This window comes from Trichosurus vulpecula, chromosome 9 (genome assembly GCF_011100635.1).
Source record: "Trichosurus vulpecula isolate mTriVul1 chromosome 9, mTriVul1.pri, whole genome shotgun sequence".
In the NCBI taxonomy this organism is placed as follows: Eukaryota; Metazoa; Chordata; class Mammalia; order Diprotodontia; family Phalangeridae; genus Trichosurus; species Trichosurus vulpecula.
Genome location: NC_050581.1, coordinates 160,172,324 through 160,192,388, shown reverse-complemented (window position 1 = coordinate 160,192,388; position 20,065 = coordinate 160,172,324). Strand labels below are relative to the sequence as shown.

The following is a 20,065-nucleotide window of genomic DNA, read 5'->3' as shown; positions in this document are numbered from 1 at the left end:
ACTGAAATCTAGGAAGACCTATATGAACTGAAGAAAAGCGAAGTGAGCGGAACCAAGAGACCGGTGTACACAGTAACAGCAATACTGTAATGATAATCAATTGTAAAAGACTTAGCTACTTTTATCAGTACAATGATCCAGACAATTCCAAAGGACTCAGGATGAAAACTGCTACCCACCTCTAGAATGAACTGATGAACTCAGTGCAAATTGAAACATTTTTTTCTCTTTATTTTTTTTCAACATGGCAAATACGGAAAAAATGTTTTGCATGACTTCACATTATAATAGATATCATATTGTTTGCTTTCTCAAATGGATAGGTGAGGTAGCTGAAGGAAGGGAGAGAATTTAGAACTCAATTTTTTTTTAAATGGATGTTAACCTCTAACTGAAATATTAGGGCAGCTAGGTGGCAAAGTGGATAGAGCACTGGAACTGGAGTCAGGAAGACTCTTCTTCTTAATTTCACATCTAGCCACAGATACTTGCTAGCTCTGTGACCCTGGGCAACTCACTGTTTGCCTCACTTTCCTCATCTGTAAAATGAGCTTGAGAAGGAAATGGTAAACCATTCCAGTATTTTGCCAAGAAAACCCAGAAGGAAGTCACAAGGAGTCTGAAACAACTGAACAACAACTGTTCCAGACACTGTGCTAAACACTAGGTATACAAAAAGAGGCAAAAGACAATGCATGCCCTCAAAATCTCACAATCTAATCTTCCTTAAGATGAGGTAAATGTTCTATCTATAATGTGATGCCTCTCCTTCATCCCTTACAGAACATGAACATTCCGTTGCATTCACGTAACTTAGTTTGTGAAGGTAGTCCCCAGTAACAGGAACATCTCTTGTTTTCACTGATTTGTTATCACAAATAATGTTGTAATGACCATTTTGATAACACATCAGTCTTTTCTTGCCATCACTGACCTCCTCAGTATATAGTCTCTGAAATGGGATCTTTGGGTCAAAGAATATGAACAACTAGGCATTTGTACCAGAATGTTACCATCTCGTGTATACATAAGAGGTATATAGTATATTAACAAACTTAAGATTTGAAATCTCTGTGGACAACTCTTTGGTAAATTATTTAAAACTTATATACAAAATAAGAAAAGGAAAAAGAAACAAATACTAAAACTAAAATAATACAAAATAAGAAAAGAAAGCATTGCCATGTGCACAGCAGAACATGAGAGAGGATTCAAAACAGAGCAATGAATTTGCATTTCAAGAAAGGCGACAACTCTTCTTAAATGACAAAAGTCAATGACTTAGGAGATTTGGTACAAATAACTTTTAACAAGTGAAGAATCCATATACTGGTCAGAAAGGATAGAATTCAAGTATTTCTTGAGGTCCATAGAAAAGAATTTTAAAATGAGGTTTAGTCTAGGATCTTGCATGAATGATGTAATATAATGAAGCACTATCAGAATACAGAAATTTATCAAACTGCAGTATCAGATCCTCTCACTTCTGTAATGTGATTTTCTTCAAAACTACTACCTGACTGGCAGTTTTGCGTCAACCTTTGTATACATCATAGGAACTTTCCCCAATTTGTTCTATCTTTGTGCTATTCAGTATGCTAGAGATTCTGAATAAGATGCCAAGGGGCCAATGCCTATGCTCTGAGGACAATTTCAAATTCAACATGTTAAAGTATCTCTAGATACACACTTTTAATGCCAAACAACTCTAGTTTTCACAGCACTTACATATTTATTTCATAATAAGTCTACAAAAATCTTTGTTTGATGCTGTATTGTGGTATAAAAGTAACTGTCTTCTTGAAGGCTATGCAAGCTACAGCCCTTCTCATTGGTCTGCAAACCAGTGTAAATATGGAGATGCTCATTTTCAGAATATTGTCCACCAAGTAACGATTTTTTTCCAATCATAGAAACCCCTGAAATAGATTAAATTGTATTATAATGAAGGCACCAAGACTCCCATGACCAGAAACATACAGGCCATACTATTTCCAAAACTACCTAAAATACATGTGAGATTTTAGGGTCAACACCCTCATATGTAGTTTAGGTAGGGTCAGGTGGACTGTGTGGTGTACTACATTAGTCAACAGCAAACCCCCACCTCTCTACCTACTACCTGGCTTGTTGTTATTTCTCAGCCAGGGTCCTAAAGCAATCAGAGTATGCTCTGATAGGGAATAGAAATGTTTATTAACTGACAGAATGATAGCTCAAATTCCCTCAGGTTGGCACCTTCTCTGCAACTTTTAGTCTTAGAAAGTTGACTTGAACAGTGGTATCAACAAACTCAAATAGAAACCTGTAAGAAGCTGCATGTAAACTTAGCCATAAATGAGCACTGTCTATATTTATTGTGTTATTGTATTTTTATTTGTTTTGTTTAATATTTCCTAATTACATTTTAATCTGATTCAGACCCCACTCCAGAATTTCTTGTTGCCTGTTGAAAGTTTGACACTTCTGGACTACAGTACTAAGAGGCTGAGTCTTGTCCAGGGTCACATAGGGAGCATGTGTGAAAGGCAAAACTTAAACGCAGATCTTTGGGTGCAAATGAGGTAACATGCAAAGCACTTTGCAAACCTTTAAAAACCGTGTAAACGTTAGCTTTTATTGTACTATTCCTCATTTTAAAGCCTGCTCTCTATTCACTAGTCAATGCTCCATACACATTTACTAAGCACCTACTATGTGCTGGGCACTGTGATAAACTGAGGATGTAAAACTACACCATATTGACTCTTATAGATCTACTTTATCCTCTTAAATTAGTAAATATGCACAATATCACGTTAATTAACTAACTTTGAGCCCCACCTTAATTTATTAAAGTAGAGAAACTTTTTTTTCCCCTCACAGGCTTTCACTTATCTCTCCCTCGGTATCAACCTCCTTAGACTCATGAGCTTAAACATTAGTATTTCTGTCTATCTAGTTTATTAACTGCTTGACAAACAATATAAAGACATTTAAATATTTCAACAATGTAGCACAGTGAGAAAAAGCACCGGTAGGATCAGTTTGTCTTTAGCTACCAGCTATAGCTGCTGTCTTCTCAAATCTGGAAACAGTCCCACCATTTGGTTGTCTCAGGATAGCAGTAAAAATCTCTCAAGAATTGTCCAGGATAAACTCCCTCAATTTCTCAGGAAAGTTTCCTTAGTTTTTTTCTCTCTGGACCTCACAGTGTCTCTTTAATCATTACAGTTTCCAGTTTTCAGATGTCAGCTGAACTTTCTCCCAAGATGGTATGCTTAAAATACAATTACAGTATTTATAGTCTCTGGAGGATAGTATATTCAAATTAGTATTACATATATAAATGTCTTATCCTACCTCTGTTCAAGACCCAAAGGAATGAATCTCTTCTAGTGGAAATCTTAGTGCCTTATAGGCCAACAGGATATTTTCAGATGCCAGAACCCATCATATTACAAGGGGAGGCAGTCATTCTGCCTGTCTACTTGGGATGGAGACTCTAGGTACAAAGTCTTTGCTTCCCAGGAGTTTACAGTTTGGAGATACTTACACATATGAACAAATATACTTCAGACTTGTTTTCCTCCCTTCAGTTCAAAAGGATCTTTTTGTCCACTCCTTTTCCAAAATGAGATATCTAAACTTGTGAAGTATTGTGTTTTCCTCTTACCATTCAAAAACAAAAAGGTATTTGAATAATTGAATATAGAAAAATTCAACCTTTAAGATCTCCTTTACTAAAATAATCTAAGTCATTGCCTGGGTAAATCACCTGATTAAAAAAATGATTAATTTAGGATTTGTGTTTTCTCAATTTATATAACTACAAGTTAAAGAGAACATTGTTTCACAATGTGTTTCTCTTTTTCAAAAAATTTAATTTGTTTCATTCTTACTTCCTTCACTCTTAGCATGCAAAACATATGTAGGCAAATCTTGACATATATAAAAATACTAACTTCTGTTATCCCCATCATGTCCTCTTCTCAAGCTGCTGGTCCTAGGCCAGCAGCGCAGTATAAGGGCAAGAGTCAGAAGACCTGGGTTAGAATCTTGATTTTGCTGTCTACTACATATTGACATTAAGCAAATCACAACCTTTCTTGGCTTCAGTTTTACCTGCTAAAGAAGAGGGTAGAACCGAAACCAAAAGGGACTTTGGGAGAACTGGAGGCCAACCAATAGGGGAAAGGAGAACGAGAATCTGTTGGGTAATAAGTGGAATAAGGGAAGAAATTGTGAAAAGTAGGAAGCTTAAGGGAAGTACTTAACCTCATCTGCCTCATCTTCTCTTTTACCTTTTCTCTTCATCTCACCACCTCCATACAGAGGTCCTCATCCATCTTCTTGTCCTCAACTGTGTGTTGAAACAAAATCTCATTTATGATGTTGGCCAAATCTGTGGGTAACAGGAAACTAATACAATAGATGATGGGACTGAGATCCAAAAACTTGTGAACCAGTTGAAGTGATGGCTAATCTAATAAAATGAAATTTGAATAGAGAGAAATGTAACTTCTTGTACCTGGGTTAAAAAAAACACAAACTGTATTAAGTACAGCAGATGGCTGATTGTCTAGAAAGCATTTTGTATGAAAAAAAGATTTACAGGCTGAATCAAGAGAAGGAAAGCCTAAATCTTCACTGCTCTGATGGCTCAGAGTATTTACTGTTGGGAAGAACCTCAGAGGCCATCCAATAGAAAGAATCTCCCTTAAATATGTCTATAAGTGATCATTCAACCTCTGCTTAAAGATCTCCTTTGGGGGAAGACTCTTACCTTCTTAGAAAGATGGTTCCATTTATTAATAGTTCTGTTGGGAAATATTTCCAGATACGAAGCTTAAATTTTCTTCTTTACAATTTCTGCCCATGACTTCTCAGTTTGGCCATTACCATCAAGCACCATCCTATAGTGATCTGTTAGAGGTGTTTTGGAAAGGATCTATGATCTATTTAGTAGACAGACTAGTTTTCCTCTGAGTCCTCTTCCAATAAATCTAAGTTTTTATTCAGTCATTTCAGGCTCTTCTTGATAAAGATACTGGAGCAGTTTGCCACTTCTTCTCCAGCTCATTTTACAGATGGGGAAACTGAGGCAAACAAGGTTAAGCAACTTGTCCAGAGTCACACAGCTAGTAAGTATTCAAGGCCAGATTTGAACTAATGAAGAAGAGTCTTCCTGACTCCAGGCCCAGCACTCTATCCACTGCACCACCTAGGTACCCAATAAATCCAGGAATTAAGCCCAGCGACTGATTCCTAGGCATGACTGTCTTATCCATGCTGTAGATGCCCTCCTTATTCTACTTTGTCATTTTACTTTGTAACATCAATTAATATAACACTTGTAATTAATTTGAATTAAGGCTTAATTGCTTATGTACTGAGGTTTGTGTTTATGTGCTTAGGTTTGAGGGGTGCTTGTAGTAGATGAATTAATATAAATTTCTTCCATTGGGATGCTTTCTTCCTACCAACTAGCTGAATGAGATCATCAGTTATGGTGAAGAAATGAGAGTTTTGATTAAGTGAGGATATAGGGTTAGGAGAAGTAGGTAATTTTAGAGCATGTACAGAGCTGAGCAAATTAATGACACTGAGTGGGAGAATGTAATGGACTTGTGATGAAAAATGCTATCCACCTTCAGAGAGAATGGATAAACTCCAGTTGTAGATTAAAGCATATTTTTTTACTTCTTTTACTTTTCTTAATTTTTTTTTTGCAATATGGCTCATATGGAAATGTTTTGCATGACTTCACATGTATAAGTATATCATATTGCTTGCTTTCTCAATGGGGAGGGAGGGGCAGGAGGCAGGGAGAGAATTTGGAACTCCAAATTTTCAAAAATGACAAAAATCAATCAATTAATTTTTTTTAAGAGAGAGAGAGAAAGAAACTGAGTGGGAAGTGGGGTAGGAAAGAGATCTCAGGCAGCCTGAGACTACTGGAAACCTGGAAAGAAGATACCCAGAAAGAGAAACAGGTAGACGTCAAAGTAACTATTTCTGTATATTTCCAATTTTGGCCTAAGGAAAATTCTTTATTCTTCTCTTTCTCCCTCTAGAACCCCAAGGCCCTGTTCCTAGTATCCTGAATTTGGATTAAGGTACTTACATTATGGATTAAGTGAGCTTAAAGGATTCATCCAGAAACTCAACCACATTCATGTTTTTCATTCTTTGAGATAATGAATTTCAAGTATTAAGCAACCAATTTTTAATGATTTGGCATGCAATCAGTGGTAAATTGGGGCCAACCTATGCACAGTCATTTTTAAAAGCCTAAAATTTTAATTGACAATGACTTTGACTCATAGCAATTGATATTCACTGTTATATATTCTAATAAATTATATATTAATCTAATATCCAGGTAACTATTCCAATGAAGAACTTTCTAAAAGATTATTACTCTTTCTTTAATTGGCCCAAGATCTTTTCTGGTTGATATATGATATTTTGGGAAAGAGAGAGTTACAAAGGGATTTTATAGATCCTTTACTGACAGAGGGATTTTTGCATGATAATGTGCCCCTTTTTAGTATCAATGACTGAATCATCAAGCATTCTTCAGAACCAAATATGTGTCAGGCACTGGGTGGGTTCTTAGGATAGGAAAACCAAAATGAAACAGTCTCTACCTTCAAGGAGTTTACATCCAATTGAAACTATTCTATCTTTTCAGTTTCCTTGTACTTGCCACACTTTGTGATCCAGCCAATCTGACCTTCTCTGAGTTCCTTACATGTGGCATTCCAACTTTTGTCTCTGCCTTAATGCCTCTTCATTGACTGATCCCCATGTTTAGAAAGTACTCTCCTCTACTCCTATTCATCAAATCCCTCTCTTCCTTCAAGACACCTTCTACAGCCTTTTCCTGATCCCCTCTACTGTACTCCTGCCCCGACTTGTATTAACTAATTTGTATTTATTTGTTCATACTCTCTATATCTATTTTATGCATGTATATATACGTATATACATATATATATGTACATATATACATATATGTATTCTTGTTTCCTGCATTAGAGTATAAGTTCCTTGAGAGTAGGGATTGTTTCATATTTTTTGTATTTGCACACCCGCTACCCCTACAGTTCCTGTCTCAAGAGGTGCTTTAAAACAGTGCTTCTTAAATTGTGGGTCAAGACCCCATACGGGCTTGGGAAAAATTTGGTTACAGTAAAGGGTTTCTGAACACACAATGATCAAAAATTAATTCAAAATCAAACCCGTAATGAATCTCAGGTGTTTCTGGCACTGCTTGCCCATGTTGCAAATCTAGCAACTTCACTGCAGCCTCAGTTCTAAACACACAGCATGTGCACTTTGTACTGTTCATGCCCTCAGGCCACACAAGGCAACAAATACTGCCACAACTGGAAAAGTGATCATGAGTGGAAAAAGTTTAAGAAGCCCTGCTTTAAAACATGGCTGTTGTGATTGATTGAGATAATATATACACATATAAGTATAAACAAAATACAAAGTAAATACAAGGTGATTTGGTAGAGCCAGTGCTCTAGAGGGGATGGGGATTAGGAAAGGCCTCACATCGGAAGGGGCATTTTAGCTGTGCTTGGAAGGAAACTAGGGATTATAAAATATATGAATGGGGAGAGAATGCTCCTAGGCATGAGGGGACAGCCTGTGCTAAGCTGCGGGAATAAACATATAAGAAAGCAAGACAACTTTTGCCCCAAGAAGCTTGATGGGAGAAAACAATACATAAAGGGGTGCTGGAGCATGCACCTGCTGATGTGATCTAGAAATAACTAACAAAGGAAGTGAAGTCTTGGATCTCAGAATAAGATAAAAGTTCACCTGTCAAAGATCGGGGTGGCTCTAGCAGCGTTGTGCAAGTTTCCAATGTGGAGGAGGTAGAGATGAAGAATTAATTGGATCTACATGGTCTGGAGAAGGCCATGAAATGGAGTGTTTCTGAGTTGTAGTCTTACAGTTCCTGTCTATGTCTAGATATCTGAACTTCCCATTATTTTATAGATTCTAGAGTTATTTTCAATGGAATTTCTTTCTCTAGCTTGTCTTCTTGGCTTTCGTTGGTAATATATTGAAAGGCTAATGATTTTTGTAGGTTTACTTTATATCCTGCTTCTTTACTAGAGTTATTATTTCTCTATAATCTTGCTGCCCATTTATCTCTCCACTGCTATGTATACCCTTTTGATAGGCATCCCATTATACGTTCTGCAAGAAAACTCAAAAGAGTAGCAAGGTAGCCTGTGTCTACTAAAAATAATACTTGATGTGGAGAGACAAAAAAGAGGAAAAAAAGACCAAAAAAAGTAAATGACAGAGAAGTAAAGGGAGAGGAGAGATCAAGAGAGGAGGAGAGGAAAGGGGAGGGGAGGTGTGGGGAAAAGTGAGGAGAAATCATATCTTTCCTTTTTCTATCCTGGATCTTTGATTAATGTTTAAAATGGGTGGAGATGAGGTAGGACACTGTCTTCTTTAGTCTTCTTTCTGGTAAGACCTGAAATCATGCTTACACTTTCCAGCAGCCTAGACTAAAAGGATAGTGCCTATGGATAAATCATCCTACTCTGATGTTTCTATATTTCACCAATTTAAATAATATACAAGTCACCCTTCTTTTCCTTTCCCCCTCACTCCTTGCACTTACAGTTTGAAGTCACCCCTTCAAAACTGGCCTTTTGACAGCGTTTGACCAGTGACAAGTGCTACTAAACCACAGTGCAAATAAATCCCATTTAAGGGAAAGAATCCTGGGTTCTAATTAGTGGGGGTGGGGTGGAGGTGGGGCTTTTTCCTTGTGTACCCAAAAGAATGCAGCTAATTTATTGTTGCTTCTGATTAATTGCCATTTGACAAGTGCCTTAGCATTCTAAGTACTACAAAGAAATCAATGACACAGACAAAATTTCCAGTCATAGCCCCCTTTTCAACATTGAAAACTTTCTCCAAGAATGCTCCCTTTTTTCCCCTGCAGAAATGTCATGCAACCCCCAAGAGGATTTCCAGGAGGGAAGAATTTGAATAAAATATTTCCCTACCAAACAGAATGAAGAGGAAGCAGAAAGTTTTAAGAATATTTTGTGAAGGTTTTTCTAACAATAGAAGGAGGAAACTAATTTCTGGTGATAATGCAATCACTACAGAAATGAATAATACTGAACTAGGCCAGAAGCAATTAATTTGGAAATAATTGCAGAGAAGGGAAGAAAAAAGGAGCTGGGCCATTCTGATTCTACTGGGAAATTCTTAAGGAAAGAGTTTTCCTTTCAAGGGAATTTGCATCATCACCATGTGAAGAAAAGTCACCACCTAAAATAGTTCCATCCTCTTTCACAGTAAGAGAGAAACAACTTCTCTCTGGGTCACAGTAAACTAGGAAGAACGGGTTAGGTCAGTTGGAAAACCAGGAAGTTCTTGTGTTCTTATCTCAGTCCGAGTCTATGGACCATAAAGCAAGATGGTGCTTGCCTGGTGAAAGCTGGCTGTTCAAAACATTAAGAGCTCCCTATTTTCTACCAAATACAATATCAACTCCTTAGCCTGGCATTCAAAACCCTCCACTATAACATTGCATTCTCCCTTTACAGCTTTAGGCCAGACTCTTCTGCTTGTGTCAGTCCCAACCATATTCTATCACTTGCTGTTTGAAGCTCTCTCCTGCTTTCTCTTGCTTCCACACTTTCATGTAATTCTATTCCCCATGTCTGAATTAGACTTTCCCCCACATCTCTCCTGGTTGAAAACCTTCCTTTCCTTCCTTCAAAACCCAACTGAGATACCACCTCCTCCAGAAAGACTTTTTTGATCCTTCCCAGTTAGAAGTGATCACTCCCTCCTCAAACCTCTTGTGAAAGTCTGTTTCACCTTTCCTATGAGGTCTTTATCATATTACCCATTTTATACGTGTCTTTCCCCCTAGTAGATTGTAAACTCCTTAAAGGCAGAGATTCTATCATTTATCAGCTTTGTATCACCAATGACTCATACTGGGGCTTGTAAATGGGAGGTACTTAATGTTTCCTGAATTTAATAGATGATTTGGGACATAGAGACCCTAATATTTAGTTGGTGTTAGTATCCTCCTGTGCTGGATAATTGGTTGAGGGAATAGGGAAGAAAATGTTTGCCATTTTTAAGTTCTGAAGTTGGAGTTCAGGCAATTTGGGACCTAAAAGCCATTTAAAGGCCTGAATTATTCTGAACATTGTCTGCATGTCCCAGATTCACCAGAAACCTGACAACTTTCTACTTATAAACTAACTTGCACTTAATTACTTAAATACTCAAATGGACTTTTGGTCTCAAATTCTAGCTCCCTTTTGACAATGCAGATCTTCACTCATCTATTCCTGCCCATCCTGTCCATGACCTCCCATAAGTTTGCCAGAGGGGGTTAACATTTGCCAAACTACAAGGAATAAGACAGGTCATCCCTCCTTTGAAATTGCTTTTCTTTCCTGATACTTGCTGAACAGTCTTAATGAAAAAAACCTTAGGAGAAGGCTAGCTTCCTGGACACTCTATTTTTCCCTCAAGCTTTATTGATGCTTTCCCTGTAGCTTGTCAATCAAGGGTGGGTTTTTTTCTCCTTCCTTTTTTTTTGAGATATGACTATCAAGCCTTAAGTGAGAATACAATGATACTGCTGTAGTTAGCCCAAGTTTAGTCACTCATTGATGTACAGCTATTTTTGAAATAAAAAGGAGTTTTTTCCCCTTACTTGACTTTGTAACAGATATTGCTTTGCTATCAGCTATCATTCTTTGGCCCTAAGAAATCAAGCTAAGACATAGAATACCTTTGAGTTTTTTTTTAAGTCATGGCTTCTCTTCTGTTTCAATTTGTTCTTTTTCCACCATGTGTTTTACTTTGAAAATCACTGGAATAAAAGAAATGGAAGGTAAATTTCATTTTTAAACCTAGTTCTTGACAATGTTATGTGGTCATTCCTTTAAAAATTTTTTTTGATCTCTTTTGTTTTTGCACCATCAGTATTTCTTAGTATATGCCATCTCTTTTCCACTCCCAGAGAACCATACCTTTTGAAAAAGAATAAAAAAGAGGAAAACTAGTTAAGCAAAATTACCCAAAAACTTAATTAAGTCCAACATTATATGCAGCGTAGCACACTCATAGTACCCCATCTCTGGAAAAGAGGAAAGGAGGTGGTCTAATATATTGCATCTTTGGGGAAAAGTTTGATCTTTACAGTTTTATAGCCTTCAGTTTCAAATGTTTTCTTATTGTTCTTCCTATTGTCTTTGTTGTAGTGATTGCATGTGTTGTTTTGCTGGTTCTTCTTATTCCATTTTGCAACAGTTCTTCCCATGTTCTCTGTATTCATCATATTTATCATTCCTTGAGGGTAGTAAAATCCCATTACATCCCTGTACCAGAATTTGAGTGGTCAATCTCTAATGAAGACATATTCACTTAAAAAAATTTTTTTTTGACCCATTTCATTTTCACACAAAAGGTGAATTCTAGCAAACACCAAGAAACACACAATAACAACAAAAACCTTTCAAAGTACATTGCCTGAAAAACCATAAAATGACTATCAACAGAAATGAACATATGGTTTCAATATTGACCATGCAAAACCTTTTTAATAATTTCAGTGAATTTAAATACAAAACATAAACATTCTCCAAGAGTTATGTGTAGCCCCTCTGACCAATTACAACTTTCCAGTGGAACTTTCCAGTGGAAGATGGTCCTTCATGAAATGTCTCACAATTAAATTTTCTTGAGCAAAATAATATAAGAAAAATAAAGGTTTTGGTTAAAAAATGTCTTTTCAGATAAATTTTTTTGTGAATTTATCTGTTTGCTCTTTGGAATAATTCTTATTGATTCTCATTTCACTGCTTTTATTCAAGGCTGCAGAGAAAATAGAAATACTTACTTGGGAAAAAAGGTTTGTGTTTATGTATGAAATTGAATGTATTTCCCTAGGAAGCATTGATTTTAAGAGAGTGGCTGTGATATCTTTCAAGGACAGTTAGCTGTGGGTTTTTTTTTCTTTAGCTTCTGGCTTTCCAAGGTATCTAAGTCACTGACTCATATTTAGAATGTATTTAAAAGTATGGCTACTTACTGCCTTAGCCACCCACTGGTATTCAGTGCAATTAAAAAGGAAGAAAAAGAAGGCCTTAGCTAGTGGTACCTAGAGAACCCACGTAGATTCGGTCATCATCATGGAAAAGAGTGATGGCTATTCCAGGGGCTATTGAGCTCAAGAGACTTTCAGAAGAATTATAGAATCTTAAGGTCAGAAAGAGTCTCATCAGTCTAGTCCAAATCATGCTGGTACAGTGCCTCTACATGTCATCATCTAGTCTCTGCTTATTACAGACCTCAGTTGAGGCGTCTTCCATTTCTTCTTATCGTGGCCAACTGGATAATTTGAATTATTAGAAAGCTTTTCCTGATGTCAAATCTAAATCTATCTCTTTGCAAGTTCTACTTATTATTCCTAGTTCTGCCCTCCGAGATCAAGCAAAATTTGTCCAATCCCTCTAGGAGGTTCTTTATATACTTGAAAACATGTATCATGGACCCATACACCCTTTTTTCAGGTTAATATACCTAGTTTCTTCAGCCAACCATATGGCATGAACTGGAGTCTTCTTGGCACCCTGGTCATTCTCCTCTAGGCCTCTTCCAGGTCATCAATGTTCTTCCTATAATGCCATATACAGCTAGATGGGAAGATACACATGCACCCAGAGACAAACTAAATGTGACAAATTGTGATAACTTTTTTGTCTCAGGGACAAATAAGCTAGTTCCAAGCAGGGTTTCTCAAGGGCTTTAACTGGGACCCCTGTGGTCAAGGGTCAGAAATGCAGTGAGCATGGGCAATAGTTAGAAAATTGGTGACAAGTTGTGTTAATAACTAGAGGTAGAAGGTGGTTTGTTAAGCAGATATAGGTTTAAAACCAAGAAACATCACGAGGTTCAGAAGGGGTACTAGTGACAGGCAAGGTCTAGAGTTCAGGCAGGAATAATTCAGAACTGGGGCAAGTATCAAGAGGTTGAGGTGAACACTTATTGATTACTTGCCATGATCAGTTGGTATATGATCAGTGTGTGTATTAAACCAAGCCATATGCTGTTGACCTGCCTGGCAAGTATCTTCTGATGCTCCTTCAGATGAAGAGTGCCCATAGCCACTGCTCTCACTGTTCTCTATAGCAGTCCCAGGTATACACAGTAATGGGTAAGAGCTCCCAAGCAACAACTGTTCATCGTCATGGACTAGCTCATAGAATTTTGATATGTCACTTTGGGGAGCACTGCTCTTCTTATCTCAGGACTTTAAGAGATGTGGGATTTCCCCAAAGAGATCATACAAGTGGGAAAGGAACCCGTATGTACAAAAATATTTACAGCAGCTCTTTTTGTGGTGGTAAAGAATTGGAAATCAAGGGGATGCCCGTCATTGGGGAATGGCTAAACAAATTGAGGTGTATGAATGTAATGGAATACTATTGTACTATAAGAAATGAGGAGCAGATGGACTTCATTATAACCTGGAATGACTTATACAAACTGATGCTGAGTGAGGGGAGCAGAACCATGAATTACACACGATTACAGACACATGGTATCTATAAGGACTAACTTTGTGCATAGGTTTTTCCATCATGAGTCTTTTGGAGCTGTCTTTGAACCTTGCATGGATGCACATCCAGAGAAAGAATCATGGAGTCTGAATGCAGATTGAGGCAAACTTTTTGCTCTCTTTTTTTTCCCTTTTTTTTCTTTGGTTTCGTTTCTCCTTTTTTATGATTCATTCCATTGGTTATAATACTTCATTACAACTGGACTATTATGTAAATAAGTTCAAAGTGAAGACATATGATTGGATTACATGCCGTCTTGGGGGGTGGGGGGAGGAATGGGAGGGAGAGAAAATTTGGAACCCAAAAACTTGTGGAATTGAGTGTTCTAAACTAAAAATAAAAATTAAATAGAAAACAAGAAATGTGGGATTTCAAAGGATATGAATATTCCCTCCACTGAGGCAAACTGCAATGCCCCACCCCCTAGTAAATGGTAATCATGAGTTTCTGTGGCCTCAAAATGGCAGCCATCATCTGGCAGCCAATCTTCTGGTGATGAACATCTCTGAATTGAGCTAATTTCCTAACAGGAGACCAATGAGCATTAGAAAAGGAATGGCTAGTCATTCACTTCTCTTAAAGCTGAAAAGATAGCAATTTATCATAGGAAAGTAAGTGGTTTCCAATGGACAGATAGATACATACATACATACATACAGGGAAGGAGCATTTATTAAGCACTTACTATGTGCCAAACAATCCCTACTCTCAAAGGGTTGTATTCTAATGGGAAAAGACAAAATACCAAGAGGAATACAATTAAAACAGTAAGTTGTTCTGGTACTTGAATTAAGGAGGGTCCAATTAGTCAATGCTCTAATTATCTTTTAAAGTCAGGTAATTAGCAGAAGGATACATAAATCCTCAGGCTTACGCAATCACAATTTGGAAGGGACCTCAGAAGTCAACTCTATTTCCCTTGTCCACTGACATTATGTATACAACATACCAATCCCTTTATTATTCTTGTTGGTTAAGAATATCTCTAGGGGCAGCTAGGTGGCGCAGTGAGTAGAGCACAGGCCCTGGAGTCAGGAGGACCTGAGTTCAAATTCGGCCTCAGACACTTGACACATTTACAAGCTGTGTGACCTTGGGCAAGTCACTTAACCCCAATTGTCCTGCCTTCCCCCCTCCAAAAAAAAAGAATATCTCTAGATTGGGTTGTCTCATAAAATATAGTTTTTTGTTTCATTTTTTTTGTTTTTGTTTTTTGCTTTTTACCTAAAAAGTTTACATTCAATAGTTATTTTTATTTCATCCAAAAAAAAAAAAAACTACTTGGGCCTTGGTTGCCTTATCTGTAAAATGTGAGAGTTGGACCAGATGATCTTTTAGGTTCCTTCTAGCTCTAGTACTATGATATGTGATCCTATGATTTCATGTATTTATTAAACATCTATTATGTGTAAGGCACTGTGCTAAGCATTGGTTAACAGTCATTGACCTAATGGAGCTTATATTCCACCATGATGGAAAGAGGGGTTAGGAGAAAGCAACATGTGAAAAGGTTAGTTGTTATAAAATATATACAATTTTATTGTGAAGAGCCACAAACAGATGGTAAGATTAACTCTGTGCTTACGAACAGCCTTTATTTGTCCCCCTTTATTGTTCCTTCATTTCAGAGATAGTCTTTTAAAATGGTAATTTTCCACATAATATTTTAATCCTCACAAGACCATTGTGAAATATTTTTTAATAGACGTAAATAGAGAGAAATATCTAAATACTCACATCTGTATGTAAGACTATAGGCTGAAGTTTGAACCACAACTAATGCTGCAATTAGATAGTTCCAGACTTCTAAGTGTACTCCAGAACTTCGATGAAACTGTGATCTCATCAATGTGGACAGGGATACCCTCCAGTGACGTGGATGTCAATCCATCTTTGCCTGCCCGTCCTATGTGACTTGTCCATATCCTTCTGTAAATCCTCCTCATAAAACAGCTAACATACATAACATACTTTGCAATTCATAAAATGGCTCAACTTGAAATGATCTAGTTGGTCCTACACTCCAACCCTGTGAAGCAGGTAATACAAGCATTATTATCTTCATCACACAGATAAGAAAATTGAACTGAAGGGATAAAGTGGCCACCTTGTTGAACAACATGTGTTATTGCAAGCATCAGAAAGGAGGTTCATGTCTTTCCACTCTAAAGGTAGGGCTTATTCTGCCGTATTGCATCGCTTCCACAAGAATAAGCTCCGGATCATAAAAATAGAGCCGGAGGCCACCTTACAGGTCAACTAGTCTAACCTCTTCATTTTATGGTGGACAGAGCTGAGTCCAAGAGAGGTAAATAGTTTTTGCCAAAGTTCACAAAGGTCGTAAGCAGCAGAACTAGGATTTGAACCTACATTCAATCACTCTAAACTCAATATGTTTTTCTACTGTCCCTCGATGCCTCCTATAGATACGGTACTTGCTTAACAGCAACACAGTGAGGTCGACAGAGCAAGTATTATTATTCCAATTTCACAGATTAGGAAACAGTCATATATATTATATATATATGTTATATTATGTGTATATGTATATATATATATGTATATATGTATAAAGAGCCTAAGCTGGATTTTAAACTAAGCTCTTGAGACAGAAGTATAGAATTTACTAATATAGTTTCAAAGATTTAGCTCTAGAAGGGATCCTAAAGGTTATCTTGTACAACTCCCTCATTTTACAGATGATCTAACTGGCCACAAGGATAAGACGGTTTGTCTGAGGTCATACAGGATTTGAACCCAGATCCAGATACTTATTAGCTGTGTGACCCTGGGTAAGTCGCTTAACTCTAGTTGCCTCAGTTTCCTCACTGCAAAATGAGCTGTGTGTTTTTAAAAGTTTTGAAAGATAATTTCTGGGTAATTTAATAATTTTATTAATAATGCCAGAGTTTTAATAAAAGGATGGTCATTTGACCTTCTCTCTTTTAGACCAAACACAACCATGGCAGCAGGCCCACAGTTTTTATGCCCTTTGAAGAGTAGGTGTTCCCCAGAGTGGCAATGGCAATCAGCCCTGATTGGCTAATAATTGATTAGAGGTGGACTTTACAAAGATTTTACTCCGACGAGGGGCTGAGAGTGACATCACGTCACCCTTGGACAGAGAGACTATCTCTATACCCAGAACACCCCCAGCCTTGAGTAATTTAGACAAAAAGGTCTGTCTCCATCCAAGCTTGATTGAATGGGATTCACCTTAGACCCCTTTCTTAGATTCCTTTAAGGCTGGGTGGGGTTGGATAGAGGAGAAAGTTAGCTCAACTAAGATAGAGAAAAGGAGGAACTCTGAATCTCTCCAAATCATTAGTTATTAATGATCATTTCTCTCAGCTGGAGAAGAAAACAGCAAAACCATGCCAGTATCTTTGCCAAGAAAACCCCAAGCGGGGTCACAAAGAGTTGAACACAACTCAACAACAACAACCTCTTATTCCAAATGCAGCACAATCTGACAACTCGTTGAAGCTCAATTCAACACCCGTTTAAGACATACTGATGGCAAGGAGAAGACTGTGCTCTGCCTTAGGCAGTAGCTCTGATGCTAAGTTTGGGAAAGCAATGGTTTCTGCCCTTATAGAGCTTAGAGACTAGTAGGGAAATTAGATGCATACACAAATAATGTCATTACAGTACAGAATGACAGTCAGACTTAGAACTGGAAAGGCTCTTAGAGCTTCCTAGCTTCTCAACCTGATAGATCAGGAAGGTGGAAGGGACCTCAGAAACCATCTAGTTTAAGTTCCTTGTTTTTGGGGAAACTGAGGCAAGAGAGTTGAATTGACTTGCTACAATCATGTAACCATAATAAGTACAGGAGAATAAAATAGTAAAATATTTCTCCTTCAGGACAAGGACTATGCCATTTTTGTCTCTGTGATGATAATGACGTTCAGTAGTTTCAGTGATGTCTGACTCTTCGTGACCCCATTTGAGGTTTTCTTGGCAAAGACACTGGGGTGGCTTGCCATTTCCTTCTCCAGTTCATTTTACAGTTGAGGAAACTGAGGCAAATAGGATTAAGTGGTTTGCCCAGGGGCATACAAATAGTAAGTGTCTATGGCCACATTAAAACTCACAAAGATGAGTCCTCTTGACTCAGTCCCTGAACTCTATCCGATGTACCACCTAATTGCCAACAACAGCAATGATGATTATGACAACAATCCATGATGATGGCGATGAGGATAGCACTTATGTAGCACTTTTAAGGTCCGCAAAGCACTTTGCATATGTCAGCTCTTTTGATTCTCACAACAACCTTGTGATAGAGGGTGCTATTATGTCCATTTTACAGATGAGGAAACTGAGGCAGATAGAGAGCAAGTGACTTGCCTAGGATCACACAGCTAGTAAGTGTCTGTGGTAGGAATTGATCGTAGGTGCTCTTGACTCCCAGTTCAACCTTCTATCCACTCTGCTACCTAGCTGTCTTTGTTCCCCTTGTGCCTAACACAGTATATTACATGTAGATTTTTAATATGTGCTTGTTGAATTGAATAAAGAAAGCTGAAATCAAAGTACTCTGTGACATCCAAGGGGGATAAGATCATTGCTGACTGGAAATGATGCGAGATGGATTCTTGAATATAGAAGGTGAACTTTGAGAGGTTTTAGGGATGGGTAGGAATTTAACAAATGCAAAGGTGGAAGGAAAACGTTCCAGGCATAGGGATCTGCTTGATCGGAGGCACATGGGCATGTTCAGGGCCCAGAGAGTGGTCCAGTTTGGCTGGTGTGCATACTCTGTAGAAGGTGAGGCTGAAAAGGCAAAGATTGAGCCAGATTAGGGAGGGCCTTCAAGGCTTGGCAAAGGAGTCGCATCTTTACTTTGTACACAGCCACTGGAGATTTTTGATCAGAGGAGTGATGTGGCCATAACTACACATGAGAAAGATGAGTTTGGCTGCCATGTAATACATGGATTGTCAGGGCTAGAGAGAAGAGATGGGAAGACCTGTCAGGAGGCTATTTCAATACTCCAAACAAGTAATAAGGATTTGCACTGGGGTGGTGAGAGTGGGAATAGAGAGTAGGAAGCATTGCTGAGGTAGAATCAAAAAGACTTGATAGAATATCTCCAAATCCCTCCTCCTTTCCTTTAGTGGTCTGCTCAAGCGCCTTTCTCTACATGAGGCTTTTTCTCACCAACGCCTCTCCCCTAACTGCTAGTGCCCTCCCTAATGACCTTATATTGACTCTGTACATATTTTGTACATGATTATATATGTACATGTTGATTCAATTAATACAACAAACAACAAATATTTTAAGTGCCTATTATATGCCTGGCACAGTACTAGACAAACCCAAAAGACAAAATCCATTCTCAAGGAGCTGACATTTTAACCAGGTACACACACACATATAATAGATATGTATAGACATATTATATACTATATATCTACATTCTATATTAAAGTTTAAACCCACACTAAGACTTTTGGAACACTCAGCCATATATCCCTATCATCTATCAATTGATCAGTCATCTATCTATCACACATAAAGAGTATAAATGCAAGGTAGTTGGGAAGGGAAGGCAGTAGCACTTTGGAGGATCAGGAAAAGCTATAGAAGTTGGTATTTGAGAAGAGTATTGAAGGACAAGAGAGATTCTATGGATTGGAGGTGGGCCATGAAGACAGGAGATGGAATTCACTTCCCCTAGGAAATCCTCCTTGATCTCCCCTTGTGTATATCACAGAGAAGTGGATAACCTTGGCGTCTTTGATGTCTGACCAGGCTGTAAGTGCTCCCCAGTGCTACTTCAGCTGCCTTCATGACCCTTGGGACAAATTGTTCTCATCTGCCTATCCTACCTGAGGAAGTCTTCACATGCTTGGTATAGACATCCCCCTAACTCATCAATGTGTTTGAGGCCTGTCAGTTACCTGGCTTAGCCAGTTTGCTGAGACACTTTTACCAGGGTACGGTCCCTGCACATGCTACAGTTTCTTGAAGCTACAGGTGACAGTTTGGTGAAGGTGGACACCAAAGGTAGATGAGCAGGCCTGAAAAGAGCTAGGAAAGCCCTCACACCAGAAGTGTTAGTCCTCTATGAAAAAAATTAGCAGCGGCAAAGAGGTAGCCATCAGTGTGACTTAAATATTATTTAGTATTAGATTAGTATATAAACTTTATACATATGTATATCTATATATGAAGAATTATACCACTAGCTGACATTTATGTGACTGGAAGATTTTCTAAGCACCTTACAAACATATGTAAATTATTGCTCTACTCTGTGAGACAGGTATTATTTCGATCCCTATTTAAAGATGAAGAAACTTAGGCCCAGGAGTTAAGTGACTTGTCCAGGGTGAAATGACCAGTGGAATCAAAGACAGTTTAAACCTAGGTCTTCCTGACTCAAGGTGAGTCCCAAGATGAGACAGGATCAGATTATCGAAGATCTTGAA

The 20,065-nt window shown here is 38.0% G+C and overlaps 1 protein-coding gene across 1 annotated transcript in view; it reads right to left on the bottom strand.

The window, feature by feature from the left end:
- The window catches only part of SUMF1 (sulfatase modifying factor 1), a 118,261-nt gene extending 113,965 nt beyond the window's left edge, over positions 1–4,296 (bottom strand). The window contains exons 1-2 of the mRNA XM_036739658.1: positions 4,284–4,296; positions 4,105–4,189 (exon numbers count right to left, since the gene is read on the bottom strand). Of these exons, the coding sequence (XP_036595553.1) occupies positions 4,105–4,189; positions 4,284–4,296 (98 nt within the window). The remainder of the gene's footprint in view (positions 1–4,104; positions 4,190–4,283) is intronic.
- Positions 4,297–20,065: the final 15,769 nt, after the last annotated feature.